The sequence below is a fragment of the Candidozyma pseudohaemuli genome (genome assembly GCF_003013735.1).
Source record: "Candidozyma pseudohaemuli strain B12108 chromosome Unknown scaffold00003, whole genome shotgun sequence".
Lineage (NCBI taxonomy): Eukaryota > Fungi > Ascomycota > Pichiomycetes > Serinales > Metschnikowiaceae > Candidozyma > Candidozyma pseudohaemuli.
The window spans coordinates 326,004-343,403 of NW_020194437.1; the positions used below are offsets into that span (position 1 = coordinate 326,004).

General features: G+C 48.1%; 7 protein-coding genes and 1 non-coding gene across 8 annotated transcripts; 5 read left to right on the forward strand and 3 right to left on the reverse strand.

The window, feature by feature from the left end:
• Positions 1–1,521: 1,521 nt before the first annotated feature.
• Positions 1,522–2,391, forward strand: SUT1 (Sut1p; the record flags this gene model as incomplete). The annotated part of the gene is made up of 1 exon (XM_024857308.1): positions 1,522–2,391. The coding sequence occupies one exon, from the start codon at positions 1,522–1,524 to the stop codon at positions 2,389–2,391; it is 870 nt and encodes a 289-aa protein (XP_024714444.1).
• A 1,757-nt stretch (positions 2,392–4,148) lies between these two features.
• Positions 4,149–4,241, forward strand: C7M61_001916. Its single transcript has one exon. It is a non-coding gene; the product is annotated as a tRNA-Ser (tRNA).
• Positions 4,242–4,389: 148 nt separating this feature from the next.
• On the forward strand, positions 4,390–5,556 carry C7M61_001917 (nicotinamide-nucleotide adenylyltransferase; the record flags this gene model as incomplete). The annotated part of the gene is made up of 1 exon (XM_024857309.1): positions 4,390–5,556. The coding sequence occupies one exon, from the start codon at positions 4,390–4,392 to the stop codon at positions 5,554–5,556; it is 1,167 nt and encodes a 388-aa protein (XP_024714445.1).
• A 29-nt stretch (positions 5,557–5,585) lies between these two features.
• On the reverse strand, positions 5,586–7,678 carry GPI1 (phosphatidylinositol N-acetylglucosaminyltransferase; the record flags this gene model as incomplete). The annotated part of the gene is made up of 2 exons (XM_024857310.1): positions 5,586–7,336; positions 7,378–7,678. The coding sequence occupies 2 exons, from the start codon at positions 7,676–7,678 to the stop codon at positions 5,586–5,588; spliced, it is 2,052 nt and encodes a 683-aa protein (XP_024714446.1).
• A 1,088-nt stretch (positions 7,679–8,766) lies between these two features.
• On the forward strand, positions 8,767–9,147 carry C7M61_001919 (uncharacterized protein; the record flags this gene model as incomplete). The annotated part of the gene is made up of 1 exon (XM_024857311.1): positions 8,767–9,147. The coding sequence occupies one exon, from the start codon at positions 8,767–8,769 to the stop codon at positions 9,145–9,147; it is 381 nt and encodes a 126-aa protein (XP_024714447.1).
• Positions 9,148–9,263: 116 nt separating this feature from the next.
• On the reverse strand, positions 9,264–11,066 carry C7M61_001920 (uncharacterized protein; the record flags this gene model as incomplete). Its single annotated transcript, XM_024857312.1, has 1 exon — positions 9,264–11,066. The coding sequence occupies one exon, from the start codon at positions 11,064–11,066 to the stop codon at positions 9,264–9,266; it is 1,803 nt and encodes a 600-aa protein (XP_024714448.1).
• Positions 11,067–12,477: 1,411 nt separating this feature from the next.
• On the reverse strand, positions 12,478–14,322 carry C7M61_001921 (uncharacterized protein; the record flags this gene model as incomplete). Its single annotated transcript, XM_024857313.1, has 1 exon — positions 12,478–14,322. One exon carries the CDS (start codon positions 14,320–14,322, stop codon positions 12,478–12,480), a length of 1,845 nt encoding a protein of 614 aa, XP_024714449.1.
• A 2,089-nt stretch (positions 14,323–16,411) lies between these two features.
• YST1 (40S ribosomal protein uS2) lies at positions 16,412–17,397 on the forward strand (the record flags this gene model as incomplete). Its single annotated transcript, XM_024857314.1, has 2 exons — positions 16,412–16,501; positions 16,693–17,397. The coding sequence occupies 2 exons, from the start codon at positions 16,412–16,414 to the stop codon at positions 17,395–17,397; spliced, it is 795 nt and encodes a 264-aa protein (XP_024714450.1).
• Between the last annotated feature and the right edge of the window lie 3 nt (positions 17,398–17,400).

The window sequence follows — 17,400 nt, forward strand, 5'->3', positions numbered from 1 at the left end:
TGTGAAGGGCTCCTCGGTACGGGTCCTTATCGTACTGCACACAAGACGGAGCCGGCCGTCTTTGGTCCCTCGATATCTCCGCCCTCAGTGGTGGTAGAGCTTTGAAAATTTGGCACCCCGGTACCAGGACAGCTATCTTTGGTTTTCCCAAATTTCGCTGGAATTGAGCAGGGGGAACACCGACTTTGAAGGTGGCCCGGACATGGACCTGCATACAGGTGCCGTTTTCATGTGGCTGCGAAAAGAGCCACTCCCCGATCCCTGGGCTTGACAATGGGCAAGAACAACGCTGGTACGGGGCAGCGGAGCACCCACACCGGCGTGGGGAAAAATGTGTCTCAAATGAGGGTTTTGTAGTTTTTTTTTCTTTTTTTTTTTTTCAAAAAGCTGAAGGATTTGCAAAACGAGGCAATGTGTCACAATGCCGTTCAAGCTTTCGGAGAGCTGACTCTGATGGGGGAAGCGTCACGTGCGGGACCTCATTGCTTTTTTAAATGAACGACGTAATTGGTGCTGTGAGGGAAAGTGATAAAACCGAGGGCTGTTAATCGTAGCTAATCGGGCAGTTCCGAGGGTGGGGCTGACCCTCGAAAGTCTGTGCGTGGGCCCGCGCCTCCGATGGCGGGTCCGGAGGCGACGGTCGGACTTCGCCAGGGCGCGAGGGGTTTTGACTCAATACCGAGGCGCGAAGAAATCATTGAGTCAGCGTCCTGCAGGCTGCTGACGTTCAGCACTGCACACAGCCAGACGGCGGGCTGTTCGCTCGGATCAATGGATGCCTGCAGCTAGCCCCGTCCTCACAAAGAACGTTTTACCCACCCCGAGCCCGCCTTGGTCCCGCCCCTTACACGAGGAACTAGGCTAGGCGGCCCCCCCAGGCCCCACTAATTACTTTACATCTTTTTCAAAAGCATGGCATGCCGTAGGACGACCGGAGAAACCGGATGCTGGGCCTACATATAGCACGGAAGAGAGGCTTCCAGAGCATATGCCCTCGACGGGCGGCGTGGGTCCATGGCGGGCATCGGACATTTTTTCTCACCCGGTTTTCTCCATGTCGCGTGCCGGCAGCCACCCCGGATCTCAACGATAGAGACGGCTTGTGTGCAGTTGGCGGGGTCGGCGAAGCGCTCAAGTCCGAGGTAATCATGTCTGCCTCACTTCCGGCCTCGACTTCCGGGGGTTATCCATTTGGCACATGTAAATCGGACTTTCGGTGATGCCTGCCGTATATATACCCATCCTCCCCCATACTATCCTATTTTTCCTCAATCACTTTACTCGGCCGGACCCAAGTCAAGTTTACCTATCTTTGAAAAGAAAACCACCAGGAATTATCCGGAACCCTAGTTTATCCGGGCCTTTCCTTTGCATATCACCACGTCTAAGACTCACAACCCAGCATCAGCTCGTCAGAGCCAGTCAGACACTAGTCATCTAAAGTAATCAAAAGAAGTCCTATCTTCAACAAAAGAAGTCTTATCTTCAAACACTACAAGCTCCACAGCTCTCACAGCCTCCATGTTGTCCAACGACCTTCTTTCTTACTCCATCATGAGAAATGGTGACAGGGCAGTCACTCATCTGTGCTCCCACTACGCCCCTGCTGTTCAATACCACGATGCTGCCAGAGTGGCGCTTCCGCCTATTGCATCTGTCAACGGCCTCACTGAAGACAATCTTGTTTCCCACAACAACTTCACCACACACCGCAGCCTCCTGGGTCTCCAGAGCTACCAGTACTCCCAGAATGTCGCCACTTACCGTTCTGCGCTGGAACTGTCCCAAGGTGGTTCTCCCAGACTCGAGTCGTCGTCCCCAGTTTCTGGATCTTCTTCCCCACAGCTTGCCAGCTCTGATTTGAGCGAAAAGAAGAGAAGACAGAGACTCGGGCCTAGTTGCGACTCGTGCAGAGCCCGTAAGGTCAAGTGTAACGCCGAGGTTGTGCTTCTCAGCAGAAACGTTGACGAAGAGGAGGCCGAGGAAATGACTGGTCTTGACGAGACCGCCAGATCCAAGCTTCTCAGCGGCGACGCTATCCCACTTGGCGAGAGCTTCTCGTTGGTTGTTTCCAACGGCAAACTCGTCAAATTCAGACCTTGTTCCTCGTGTGCCACCAGAGAGCTCGAATGCTGCTTCTCCAAGGGTTTCACCAAGGAGGACATTGTGCACAGCAAAAGAAGCAGCCTGCTCAGCGCCGTGGGATCTGTTTCGGTGCTTTCTTCGCCCAAGGCTCCCTCTAAAATCAAGAAGCGCCTGGAGGTGGCTGCTTCTGCCAGAAAAAGCTCGTGTGCTGCTTGCCGTAAGAGAAAAGTCAAGTGTGTGATGAATGTGAAGTTGAACAAGTGCGTTGGATGCGTGAAGAAGGACTCTGAGTGTTCTTTTGCCTAGTGGTTTAATTACGGGTTTAATTACGGCCCAACAGAACAGTCTATTCGACGCTTTCCCGCTTGTCACTTTGTCCCCAGGCATTAATCTCTGTATTATAGCCGCCTGGCTGCATCACACCCTCGGCAACAGCCCCACATTCATTTCACGAACCCAGTGTTCTAAAAGTTTACATAGTATTGGTACGGGTACTAATAGATTTTGGTTTTAATAAGCGTGTAGCTACCGTTGATAACCGGACTTTCGGACATGTGGAGTAGACCGAGGGTCTAATGCCGAGGCGCTGATAAGACCCCGCATGGGGTAGTTAGAGCCGTCTATGGAATGTCAATTGGAAATGCCGATTATAAGTTATTTTTGAAGATTTTTGGTGTATTTCGAGTTTTTTGGTTTCTGGGGTTGGTTCCCGATTTGACGAGTTCCTGTGGTCCGGTGAGCCTATGAATTAGGAAGGTGTGTGAAAAATAGCCGAAGAAATAAGCTTGTCAGGTGGATTTGACCGTTTCCGAAACCTTAATTAATATTCAGACGGGGCTTGTTTGGGCTTGTTTTCAGGAGAAACGTTGAGGAGAAACGTTGAGGAGAAACGTTGAGTTTCTGTAACTCCGTGGCTGTTTTAGGTTTGTTGACGTTTTGATGGGAGTGGGATTATTGATGGATAAATGTTTGACAAGGTAGATTTAGTTTGGTGGAACTGCATTAAGCATCACTTTGCTGGTCTAGTAGCCTTCAATTGTGCTTTATTAAGCGAGTCTGAATCGTTCTATATGAAGAGGGCTCTGGTATTCGATGAATCAATAAGCGAAGTAGACAACATTCTTTTGATTTCTAAGAAGGACCTGGCGCTATTTTAGTATGATTGCAATGGCATGAATAAGAAAAAGTGAATCTTTGTCAAACAAGGCGAATTTAGACTTGCTATCTGGTAGAAGTTGCTTGTACTATGGGATCCATGAACATTTAAAATTCACATAATAACGTCTTCACCCAAGCATATACGAAAATTCTAAGTCTCCTTTCAATTGAGGACCGAGAAACACCGAAATACTGTCAAAACAATGCAAATTTGGACTTACTATCTGGTAGAGATTACTCGTGTGATCGAATATCTGGACCTCTAAAAGTCACGTAATAACATCTTCAACCAAGCATATACGAAGATTCTAAGGGTCCTATTAATTGACGACCGAGAAACACTAAATTCTTTTTCGTCAAAACAAGGCAAAGTTAAACTTGTTATCTGGTAGAAGTTGCATGTACTATGGGGTCCATGAACCTCAAAAGTTCACAAAATAGCGTCTTCAAACAGGCAAATAAAAACATTTCAAAGGATTCTAAAAGCTAACTGGCCACAAAGAAGAAACGAAAGCATTTAATGCCTCCGTTCGAGGAGTAACAATGCCTTGTTGGTTCGTAAACTCAGCATGCATCCGATCCAATAGAAGGATAGACCGAAAAACGATAATCCCAACCCGATTCTCGGTCAATTGACAAATTTGCGCTGTACTATTGCTTATTTTATCTCAAATGAGGCAAAATTACCGGGTTGTGGTGTCCATACTCCCGTTGGGGCTGTGTGAAACCTAAGTTCAGAGACAAAAATTGAGATTCTGAGCCCAATTTTGCAGCTAAAGAGCTCAAAATTTGCATGTGCATTTATTGGAAGTCAATTAACATTCTGGGAAGGCCAAATTTGCCATTTTGAACATCTCTTCAATTTATAGAACATATACGGTCTATAGGCCCATTTACTAACATTGGTTACAGTGGCCGAGTGGTTAAGGCGACACCCTGCTACCCTGCAGCTTAGGTGTTGGGCATTGCCTGCGCAGGTTCGAATCCTGTCTGTGACGTTATTTTTTTTGTGTTCTTATCGCCTTGACCGCTCACGTGACTAATTGTGTTCCATATCCGAGTTTTTTCTATATACTCCACCTCAATTGCTGACGTCTTTTGCCCTAACCCCAGGGCCCTCTATTTGTATACTACAACACTAACAAGATGGATCCAACCAACGACCCCAATTTCACACCTCCATCGCTCAATCGGAACATTGAGCCTCCCGCTCATTCTGACAAAATCCCACAAAACATGCCCATCCAACCTTTGGTTTTGGCTGATTTGGGTGGAGACGTCGATGCACCCACTCCTCACCCCTCGGTGGCTGCTAGCGGGAAGCCTGAAAAGGGACCTCTGCTGCACATTCATTCAAAGATCCCCAGAAAGCATACCGACTTGATGAACTCCCTGAGCGACGAGGAGGTGCCACAATTGAAGCAACGGCAATATAGCGAGGAAAGAATTCTTCCTCCTACCATCAAGGTGAGACTGCTGCAGATTGCCGATCTTGAGGAAGTGCCCCATGGCGTTCAAAGGCAGGCGAAATCGCTCGACAAGTACCAGTTCCCCAGCCACAGATTGGCAACTACTCTCTCGGACGACTCCAAGTACCCATTAGTCATTGTGGCGTGCGGCTCCTTCTCACCCATCACGTATTTGCACTTGCGGATGTTCGAAATGGCCCTTGATGCTATCACCGAACAGACCCGTTTCGAAGTGGTGGGAGGTTACTACTCTCCTGTTTCCGACAATTACAAGAAACAGGGTCTAGCACCGCTGCACCACCGTGTGCGTATGTGCGAGTTGGCCTGTGAAAGAACATCCTCCTGGCTTATGGTGGATGCTTGGGAATCTTTGCAGCCAAAGTACACCCGCACGGCACTTGTGTTGGACCACTTCAATGAAGAAATCAACGTCAAGAGAGGCGGCATTCGCACGCAGCTGGGAGAGACTCGTGGTGTGAAGATCATGCTTTTGGCTGGTGGAGACCTTATTGAGTCCATGGGTGAGCCCGACGTTTGGGCTGACCAGGATTTGCACCACATTTTGGGCAAGTACGGATGTCTCATTGTCGAGCGTACTGGTTCCGATGTCAGAAGTTTCTTGTTGAGTCACGACATTATGTATGAGCACCGGCGTAACGTCCTTGTGATCAAACAGCTTATTTACAACGACATTCTGTCCACCAAGATCCGTTTGTTCGTGCGTCGTGGTATGCTGGTCCAGTACCTCTTACCCAACTCTGTGATTCGATACATCCAGGAGCACAAGCTCTATATTAACGATACGGAACCAGTCAAGCAGGTCATGAGCGATAAAGCGGATTAGGCTCAACCATAATTAATAGACATCCTGAGTTAGGTTGGCCGGCGAGTCTGCCAGAGATCCCGCAACATTTCATACCGCGCTGGAAGCCTAAGGTAATGAAACTTCATAGAGATTGTGTTCCTCACACGCATGGGACGGCCCTGAGCGAAGTTTAGAAATATACGTTCAACCTTGCCCTCGTTCCGGAGAACGTGCCAAAAGTTGACGAATATTTCGTCTCTTGTGAGCGCCTTGTTGCTCATGAGGAGCCAATTGGTGGACTTGGAGCCTCCTAGAGACTCAAAAACAATTCCACCTTGCAAACGGCGTGAGTTCTTAAGCTTGAGGAGAAGCACAAATAATGGATACATGTTTAACACCACAAGAAGCTTAGCACACCATTTAGCAACCGTGAAGATGATGGCTTTAGCTGCGTAGAAAAGCAAGTAGAAGGCAAACGTCGTTGGGAGCAAGTACACCAAGATGGTGAATAGAAGTGTTCCCAAAAGCAAACGATCCACACGAAACTGCTCCTCGTCGAGGTTGTCGATACGATGACGCAAGACATTGTACTTCTTTCCCCGGAATAACTGCCATAGCGACTTGAGCGCCTCTGTCTGGCGATGGTACACTTTGGTGGTCACGATTGTGAAGAAGTGGATATGAAGGGTCACCACAGCAATATAGTCAGTAAAAGCGGCTATCAGGAACAGCACACCCATGTAGCAGATGCATTTGATTAGGCCTGCGAGGACCGTTGAGTATGGCTCTTTCAGAGCAATTTCTAGCACCAGATCAAACACCAAGGTCCAGACATCCAACGTCCAAATAAACATCAGACCCATGAACTTGCCGAGCTCGTCATTGAGCTTAAATCCGTATGGATGTTCAGAAGCGACCCATAAGACCAACAGACGGAGGTACTTCAAGGCCATCTCGCTGAGTATGTTAACGTTGAGGAAGTTCACCAAGTTTGCCCGCTGAGATGCAAGTCTGTAGACGGTGATACCAATGAGAATGTCATTGACAATGAGCCAGATGGAGTTGTAAAGGTTGATGTAGTTGGAGTTGTTGATATTGTACTTCTCGTTATACAGCGGGAGCTGCAACAAGTGAGGCCAGTCCGAACTGGGGTCTGTAAGAATGGCAGAGTTTCTGTAAAAGAGAAACTGAGCCGGGAAGTATGCAACCTGGCGAAGACGGAGGTCGAGTTGTCTGAAGAAAGCCGATACCTCCACCAACGAGGTGCCCCAGATAGGGTAATTGAGCCCGTCTAGAAGACAGACTAGAATGCTGATAATGCAAGATACGAGGAAATGGAGGCCCTGGAGAATCTGACTCGGTAGCCACTTGGCAGGTTTTGCTGGTAGTCTCCAGGAACGTTTGTTGAGTCTGTTGAGAGTAGCCCTATCGCTTTGGCAGCAATTGATCTTCTCTAGCACCTCGTCGTCAAACGCGTCCGACGGCGTGGTTTTGCCGAACTCAGCAAAGTCCCTGGGGCTCTTTTCGGAGCCTGTGCTTTGAAGCAAAATGGCATCCACAGTGAAATACTCCAAGTTTCGAAGATTGGGCGGCAGAAACAGCACCAAAGTGTACGTGTTCCCGTCCTGTGAGCCCACTAAGCGGCCATTCTCGTATTTCAAGCCTATGGCGCCGTCCAAGCCCTCTGTAGAACGGTCAATGACAGCCACCACAGACAAATCGCCCAATTGAGGCGGAATCTCCCGGAAAAACTGCACCACCACCACCGCCAGCGCTAGTCTGTGCCCGACCAAGTACCCCTGTCGCCTTTTAGCCACGTCTAGAGGCAAGTACACGTGGATATGCATCACAACTCAGCACCAAAGCTATCTCTGCGTAGGTACCTGCTGCTGTTGTTTGGCTGTTGATAGAAGCCGTTTTTGCGTTTCTGAGGCAGCGATTCCGGACTATTTGAAGCGGAAAGGGCCTGGAAGCTTCCTCTAGATAAGAAGCTGGGTCGTGGCAGTAAAGGTGGTCTCTTGTTTTCGGGCACTTTGTACCTGGGCAAGACGGAAAATGTGAAAAAACCGATGATCAGAAGGTAAAGGAAGGAAACAGCGAAAAAAGCACCCACGATTCGCCACAATACGAGTTTCTGGAGCTCCAAAGGCACCGAGTCCATGTAGTTGATTTCGCGTTAGATGGGTGTGTAGGTGGGTGCGATGGCAGATAAGGGTGGGTGGTTACAATTTAGGGTTTGGGATTTGGATTCTGAACTTTTTTAAGTGGATTTGAAAAGGGGTATTGTGATTTGGGGTTTGGTTTCGTTGATTGGTTAATTGCTGTTTGGTGGATTGGAGATGGTGTGTGGTATTGAGAATCAGGTGCATTTTGCAACCATTCCAGTGGGGGTGGTGAAGCATGGTGAGGCGGTGGAAAGGGAGGCTTTTGGATAGAAGGAGGGTAAAAGGAGGGTGAATATCTTGAAAAGGGGGCTCTTTGAGTCAGAAGGCTTTTCTTTGAATTGGGTTTTGGTGAGTCGAGATGACTCTCACTACTTAGTTAGCGGTGGATTAGACGTACTCAAGAGTGGCTTCATGTTCACAAAAAGCTTCAAACGAATTGGTGAATGATAGATTTCTGGAAAATCGTTATTTACGTGCTTTGCTGCCCAATTGCATTGCAGCAAGTTGTGTTTCATTCAGACGGTAGACTGGACTTCATGTCCCAAACCTTATCAAGATGCTTCCCTGAATGTCACGTCAAGCGCACAAATCTTGTTGATATGGGCAAGTGCAACAAAAGGAAGTGGAAGGAGGTGAAGTATTGAAGGATAGTTTTCAGATTTATAGCTAATTGCCATTGAAACAGGTTCTCTGAGTACACTAGTTCTACAAGGTGCACCATAAACCAACAACCCATGAAGAGGAGCCATTGAAGACAAGCATTCCAACAAGCTTCTTTCATTCCAGGCATCAGAAAAGCTATCATATTGACTTCATTGATCCTTTTGAAAAAAAGTTCCACACCAATTGACCACTATCACAGACTCAACCTTCCTTCTGGAGAAGCTCCAACACCTCAATGGACCACAAGCAACGAACAAACCAATTGACTCTGATCACAAGCAAACGTCACCTTAATAATCAACTTCTTTGGTCAATTCCTTAAAATCCAATCCCTCCACTGAAAACCCACCTCGTGAATCCCTCCCTATAAAAGCCTGCGAATGGCTGCAAAAACACAACCATCTTCAACTACTTCTTCTTTATGCCTCGCCACATTAAACCCCCCGCCAAAATCTCTTACAACTCCTTCTTCATCCAAACGCCTTACAACGGCTTCCAGCCCATTAGCGTCAAGAAATACCCCGAGTTACGCCAGGCTGTTCAAGATTCTCTTCAACCACCCGAGGAGAAGAATCCAAACATGGAAATGGCAGAGGCCATACTTGACTGCCTCTTGATAACCGCCGAAAATAAGATAGCTAAAGGCCAGTCGGAGGAAAAAGCTTTAAAGTACGTCAGGTCAATGCTTATGATTTTGGACAACCCTGACTCTCTCTTCTATCGTTCAGGAGAACGGGCCTTGCAGTTTATCCCTCCAGAGGTAACGGCAATGATGAGAAGGAGCATATTTGAGAGGCGCTGAAGCCACGTAATGCATGTCTACGGTATTTAAAGTTTCGAATTGTAGGTGTCAAATTATGCTATGCGTAGCAGGACCATGTCCTAGTGTCTGAGCAGCTCTTCCTCGTATTTACACTTTTAAACGGAGAAACTGGCGTTGCGGGAATGGTTGGGCGACAGCGACCTTCTGGCCGTGCTGTCTGGTTTTGGCGTGGTTGGTGTTTCTGAGTCTGAACCTTCGTTGAGCGCTGAAAGAGACGACGAGGACGACGATGGGGTAAGCGAGCTTCCCAGCAAGGCCAAGTACTGGTGCTCCTTGTAAAGCACCCACTTGACGTAGGAAACGGCAAGAAGGAAAACGAAGAAACAGGAGGCCATGAACAAGAACACAACCTGTGGGAACAGCCAGCTCTTCAAGGCAAACTTGTAAAGCGCCAACATCGAAAGCGGAACCACAATTCCCAAAGTGTTCTTGATGAGCGCCATGGCGCCGAAAACCTCTCCAATTCGCAGCTCAGGGTAGAACTTGACAATGGCAGAATTGAGAGCTGGACCAGCCAAAGTGCCAAAAGAGGTGAAGACCAAGCAGATCAAGAAAACGCCGCCCGAGCCGGCCATCGAAAGCAACGTCATGCCGATTATCTCTATGGCAAACGCCAGCGTGATCATGCCAAAGTCCACGTCATCGAGGTATTTGTGGTGAACCTTGAGCTTGAGAAGCCCTTCAAAGAACTTGTGGTGGATGATTGGCGAAAGCACGATAAGCATGAATGCTCTGGAGGAACTGGACACAGCAAGAAGGTGGCCAATATCCGTGGCGCCCCACTTGAATCTCCAGATACCGTAAAGAATGAAAATCTCACCAAGAGGAATGACAAGCGACACCATGATACACTCAGTGAAGAAAAGCACAACGACGGCCGTTCTGTAGGCACGAATAGAGCGGTGTCTAGAAACGGGCACAGAGTCCTTGGGGTAGAAAATGAGCCTGACAGGACGCAAGAAATTGAGCTGTCTAAGCAAAATCGAGCCTTTAGCGGTGATCAGGCTTTCCTGAGGAATCAGGGCAATCAGCAGCGAGCGAGAGAGCGATCTGGACTTCTGGCGGGCCTTTTCCGAACGAGATTCTGGCAAAACAAAGGCCAAGAGCACCATCAAGGTTGCATAAAGGCACAATTCGAACTTTAATGGGAGGAACTCGCCTGGAGCAATGGTATTAGCGGCTTCCTTGGAATCGGCGCCTCCAGTGCCCCATCTCAACAAGGCGTTACCGATAAGCGGTCCAATAGAGAAACCAAGGAAAAGCGCTGCCATGTTGATACCCAAAAAGTACGTTCTTTGGTGGGTTTCAGCAATGTCAGAAACGTAGCACGATGCCAACGTCACGTAGCACACGATACCACCACCAATGTTCTGCAAAACCTCCGTGAGCACCATAAGCGTGAACTGCAATTCGTTGTAGCTCAGCATCACTATAAGTTTCAGCAACTTACCCAAGAACAAGCCAATCACTACAGCCAACATAAACGCCTTACGGCCGTACTGGTCCGAAAGCGGGCCGACTTTTCCTGAAGCAAACATCGTGATAACTCCCAGACACACAGCATAGTACTGCTGGAGCTTCGATACAAGCAACTGGGTCTCTGTGGAATCACAGGTGCCTGAACCTTCTGAAATCGTGTTACACGCCAACTTGAAAGTCAACGCTTGACGCGTACCTTCTCCACTTGTGTGAGACGCTGAAGCCATCCAGATACAAATACCCAACATAATCACCGAAGGCCTCTTGAGCCAGTGCAAGTTCTTATTGGTATCTCTCTGTTCCCGAAGCCAGGCTGCATCTTCATCCATATGTTCGGCATCGTTGTCAAGTGCAGTATAGGTGTCGTCGGCGGCGTGCTCCAACACGGTGGAGCTGTCGGGGCCTTGATATCGAGCCATAAAGAGGAGTGGTATGGGGATGAAAGTTGATGAAATAGATAAGTGGAAGGTATTAGGTGTGGGCTCGGCCTTATATGCAGGACCAAAAATATTTCAACGGGAAAGTGCAAGAAAGCGGGAGGTACAAGGGGTTTGTGAGGTCGGGAAAGTCGAATATGCGAAGTATTTAAATTTTACCTTCCTATTTGGGCCTCCCGGCGGGCTCAACGGAGAATCGGAGCGGCATCGGAACAGGCTCGGAACAGAGCCGGGTGTGCACATAAGCGCCCCAGCCAAGAAACGGCCCTGCCAAAGTGCTGTGAAATTTCGTGGGGGTCCCTTTAAAAGTGATGATTTTTTTGATTTAAGAAAAAGGCAAAACCACGAAATCACCAAAATTCAAATGAAATCCAAATTTCTTCAACTTCCCCCCACCCAATGGCTGCAATTGCTGTTTCTGGGGTCGATGGGGCTGCAGCCGCACAGGTGAGGCTGAATACATGGGGGCTCATTGGGTAAATCGAGGCCGAAGCGGACCCAGGGTTTTTTCATGTGGCGGACCAGGAAAGGAAAAAACGGATCCAATGAAAAATGACATATTTTTAAGAAAATCTCATGTGACGAAAATGGCAGAAATGTTGTGGTGCAGACGGCTGCAGCAGGGGGTTAAGAGAAGGTTAAGAGAGGGTTAGGGTCTTAGGTGAATCTGACTTTGGGGTTTGTAAATGAAAAATGGAGATTTTGAAAAATGAGTGATGTTTTTGATTAATGGGTTCTGAGGTATTTGAATTCATGGAAATCGAACGAATTTGGTTGGGCAATTGGAGCTATGGTGGACCATTGTTGGTGATCGCAGTGACAATGAAAAGTGTAAATGGCACCTGAGAGCAATTGTCGTTTTGCGGGAATGTAGTCCAGAATTCTGCTGGGGCGGTTTTACGGTGAATGGTGGAGATGAGGCAAATCAGGAGTGGACGGGTTAAACGGGGAAATGGAATGTAGAAACGAGGTCCTAAGATGGTGGACCATGAGGCTGGAGAAATTGGATAAGAGTGAATCGTTAACTCCGAGAATTCAGTGTTTTATGAAGAGAAGAATAAGCGTTAGAGAAGAGATTTTGGGTTTTGAAAAAGGAGGTTCAATTGTATGAGGCATCATCTCTGAACAGTATCTGTCTCACTGTGGAGACAACTCAATGCAAAGTACAGGGTCCTTAAGAATCAATAGATAGCTGGATTGAAGAGAGAGTCATCTTCCTCATCAAAATGACTTTAGACTTATAATGAGATGTATCATGGTTATCGTCTTCTGAAGAGACAGTACCACCATGAAATTGCAAACTTCAGCTACGCTGCCACACTCTATAATATCTAATTCTACCAGAGAACGATCGTGTGACCACGAATAAATAGTGCCGGCCTAGGGCAATCGTCTATACTGAAGGCGAAACAGAGCGTTTCCCCCTCACAGCCATTCGGGCCGTCACAACACAGGCACAGCACGTCATCAAGATCGCCGCAGTGTAAATGTAAGACAATCCTGGGAAACCATGCTTGACACCGTAGGTATACAAACTTGTCACCACCATGGGAGCAACAAGGCTGATGATTCCTTGAGCGAGTGCAAGAGCACCGTAGAACTCACCAACTTTGGAGGATGGGAAAAATTTCACTGGAGCCGCTGCCGCCACAGGTCCCACTACAGTAGCCAAAGAGCCAGCCAAGGCAAGTCCAACAAAGACGGTTCCTGTAGGTGCAAGCGCCTTGCCTAGATGGTCAAAAGCGTACAAGAACAATCCGCATCCCATGACCCAGGAATCAGCAGCATCAAAGGTGTTTGCAACGGGACGAAGATGCTTGAATCTGGGGAAAATGTGTTTGTAAAGGAGGGGCAAGAACACCGCCAACCCGAAGATCTGGGCAACCGACCGGCCCATCAGGAAATTCAGAATCGTCACTGAATCCCACTCGTACTTGTAGATGGTGTACTGCGGCTCCACGATCATGGTCAGCAACACTGTCACGCCAAAGAAGAGCTCAGCTATGGCAAGAAGAAAAACACACAAACGAATTTTCTTGAAGTTGTGGGCATTTTCTTCAGTGCGTAGTTTGGTGGGGAAGGTAAGAAGCTGAAGAGGCTCAACGAAGCTGGTGAAGCCGTGCCAGATTCTGGACGACAAGGTGGGGAGATGGGGCCTTGGCGCCTGAAGCAGGATGACAGAAGCCGATCTAGACTTCATTCTGGACTTCTCAGAGCGCAGCTCGAGAAGAAGAACAAAACAGAAGATGGCTGCCAAGGTGAAAATGAAAAGACTCACTTTGAGCGGAACGAGCTCCGAACGAGGCACCAAATTAGCGGGATCCACAGCAAAAGAGGACGCAATGGAGGGATCGGAAACACGGGGAATCTTGGGGATCTTCTCATTTCTTCTAGCGTGGGAGAGCAAGACTGACGACAAAAGCGGCCCCACAAGCTGGCCTGCAGTAAAAGAAACAAGACAGAAACTGATGCCGTTGACACGCTCCAGCGCCACGGTGATATCGGTGATGTACGCCTTGAAAAGCGCCATGAAGGCAGCCAGGCCTCCGGTGCATGAACCTATAGCCGTAGCAGCCCACAAACCCCACATGGGGAAGCCCAGCGACGTCAGCATAAGGAAATAGTCGATATAGTATGTCACGCAAACGCACAGAATAAAGGCGGTGAGGAACGGCTTTCGACCGTGGATATCCGAAAGAGCACTCACCTTGGTGCAAGTAGCCAACGAGACCGCCAGTTGGATGATATTGTCCCACATGAGGTACGTGGACACGATCTGCTGCGACTGGACAGGGTCACAGCGGAATTCGGCCGGTGGAGCAAGGCTATTCTTCATGAGACTCTGGCACGCCAATTTATAGTAGATAACGTCCATGGAAGGCTGCGATACGGTGATTCCCACGCCAGCAAGAAACAAAAGAACACACAACCGGATGAGCGGCAGCGCCCACACCAGCAACGAGCTCACGTGGCTGAGCCAGTCCTTGTCTGAGTGGTTGGAGTTGATGGAGGCAACCTCAGCAACATCGTCGACGGCGGAGTTTTTCGGGTTTGGGTCGGAGTTTTCCGGGTGTTCCACCGCAGGGTTCAACACGCGTGTTTCCGTGAGCGCCGGAGCCGTCGAAATAAGCGGAGAGAACTCCGTGGCGGTGGATATCCGGCCTTCTTGGAGGCCATCTTGATCAGGCTGCAACCCAGTGACGTGCTTGTGTGCACTCCCTGCTTCCTGAGTAGCCATAATCTTCCCTTCTTATCTTGTGCGAAGACGTCCCTATATATACTTTTGGTGCCGTTCGTGCCGCACCCCTGTCAGTTGCTACAGGACCCCTGGGGTGCCCAAAAGTGGCGATAAGACAAAGAAGAAGAAATTTTTAGAAACGGCTTGATTGAAGATTTGGATTGTTTTTTTGTATTGTTGGTGGGGTTGCCGTTTTGGGAAACCGGTGGCGGATCATATTTGTTGATACCGTTTGCGACTGGATCAGGAGAAGAACAAGGGGGATGTAGGGGTGCTTAGATTTGGAGTGTTGCCATTTAGCGATTTACAAAAAACCGCTTCAACAATTTATAGAAAGTGGATGGAAAAGTATCCGAATTAGACCCGCATAAGCGAGCCTCAGCCACACTCCAATTGTTTGATGGTAATGAAATGTCAGTATTTGTGGAAATGTCGATTTTTGGATTTCGGTGGATTTCTTGGTTTCACCGTCGTTGAGGATTACCCATGTTGCAGCTGATTTGAGCGTTTGCCGTTTTGGCGGTATATCCAAACACCGCAGTTGCTAGTACGACGGATGGACGGGGTACAAAGGGGTTTTGTGGTGGTAAAGTTTTCAATAGGATTGTAATTATGGAAAGCGTTGATGCTGTTTGTTGGGGTTTTGATGAGTGGAAATATGCGGAGTTGGAGATATGCGGAGTTGGTACTCCACTTATGTGGACTGGACTGGACTAGAGAGGTCTTGAGGGAAATGAAGTGGTGCTGTTCCACTGAAGAAGGTACTATTCCACTAAAGTAGATGCTTTTTGTAATTAGAGGTTCAGCATGAGATTTGGACCGGTTTGTAAGTAAAGAGAGTTAGAGGAGCTATGCCACAGATAGAGGCAATTGACTGATTGTTTGAAAACGGCGGAGTCTATTTAGAGATGCGGCTTTGGAAAATAGCTTCAAAGAGTGGTGGAACTAATGCTTAGAGGAGTGATGTTGACATTGATACTTCGAGACTTATGATGCTACTGATGCCGTACCATTTGGAACTTCCCACGATTAGTTTGAAACAAGACATGTACAGCCTGAGAGGAGTTTTCATTGGACCCATTTTTGGAATATCAGAATATTTAGCCCTTAAAAACCGGTAAGGTGTCTATGGTTGTGTATCATATATCGAACCTTGAGTCCTATTCTCATGTGGCTGCAACCTCAAGCCACAGTTCATCAAATACCAAAGAAGCCTTGAAGACTAACTTTAAGACGTTTTATATACTTAAGACGTCGATAAATTCCTTAATTTAATGTCTCATTCATTCAATGTCCATAGTATATTAATTCTACTACTCTGCTGTGTCACTACGCTACAAGTCTAGCATATTCACCAAATGCTCTCTAACGAGCCTAACGGAACACAGAAGGTATAAAGGTTGATTTTTGTAGAACTAACCATTAAAGGAGTTACCCTTTAACCACTGACGTACTATTGATTGTTCTACGAATTCCCCTACTAGATTCTCTATCGAAAGCCCACTTAGTACACTGGTCACTCATCAAACAACAATCCGTCTATGATAGCTTTAGCTGAAAACATGCAAGTTATTCCACCCCTCCTTTTGCGCCCCCTAGATATCAATACCTTCCGAATCTATGTTATCTATTTCCTTGTCTTGGTGAGACTGCTCACTGAAGGGACACCTAAAGGTCGAACCCCAAGGAGCCTGGCATCTACTGGAATTTCATTTTTCAAACTAATTCCACCAAAAAATCACTTCAAATAAGCAACCAACATCACGAACCGCTAAATAGCCTCCTGGTGGCTCCCAGTGCATCCAGGGCTCGAGCCCTAAGCTCAGGCGGAGACTCCAGCCATAGAAGCCTCACGTGACCGAGATAACCATCTATATCCTGCACACACGCACACTTTCTCACTAGCAGCGACACCCGTCAGCGTTATGAAAGCGAGACAGATAAATCGACCAGCCGCGAAACCCGTGCACCACCATACTCTGAGCAGGGGCCCCATGCACACTGCGAGAAATTTTCATACCAATTTTTTCCACCTCTTTTAAAAAAAAAAAGATTCCTTCATCCATACTCCACAAACGGTACCGGTATCATGTCTTTGCCTGAATCTTTTAACTTGACCGCTGAGGACGCCAAGTTGTTGTTGGCTGCCAACGTGCACTTGGGCTCCAAGAACGTCCAGGTATGTAATTGAGAAGCTAAAGCGGGAGGGTCCTTCAGATCCCGCCATCCAGGCGGTTTTAGAAGTTTTATGAAGTTTTATGAAGTTTTATGAAAATTTTGAAGAGCTTTCGAGCTACTGAGCTATCCATGTTTAAGTCGTTTAAGACTATGACTACCCTCCCATTTCCCCAACCATATACTAACCATCAGGTCCACAACAAGCCATACGTCTACAAGACCAGACCCGACGGTGTCAACGTCATCGACATCTCCAAGACCTGGGAGAAGATCGTGTTGGCTGCCAGAATCATTGCTGCCATTCCTAACGCTTCTGACGTTGTTGTGTGCTCCTCTAGAACCTTCGGTCAGAGAGCTGTCTTGAAGTTCGCTGCCCACACCGGCGCCACCCCTATTGCCGGCAGATTCACCCCAGGTAACTTCACCAACTACATCACCCGTTCTTTCAAGGAGCCAAGATTGGTGATTGTCACTGACCCAAGAACCGATGCCCAGGCCATCAAGGAGTCTTCCTACGTCAACATCCCCGTCATTGCCTTGTCCGACGTGGACTCTCCTTCCGAGTACGTCGACGTGGCCATCCCATGTAACAACAAGGGTAAGCACTCGATCGGTTTGATCTGGTGGTTGATTGCCAGAGAGGTCTTGAGATTGAGAGGCATCATCCCAGACAGACAGCAGGAGTGGTCCGTCATGCCCGACTTGTACTTCTACAGAGACCCTGAGGAGATTGAGCAGAACGCTGCCGAGGAGGCTCGTGCTGCTGCTGCTCCAGAGGAGACCGAGGAGGCTCCACAGGAGCCTGAGACCGAGTGGAACGCCGAGACCAACGTTGAGGACTGGGCCGACTCTGGTGTCACTGCTGCCGGTGAGGAGGCTGCTGCTTCGCAGTGGTAAGTG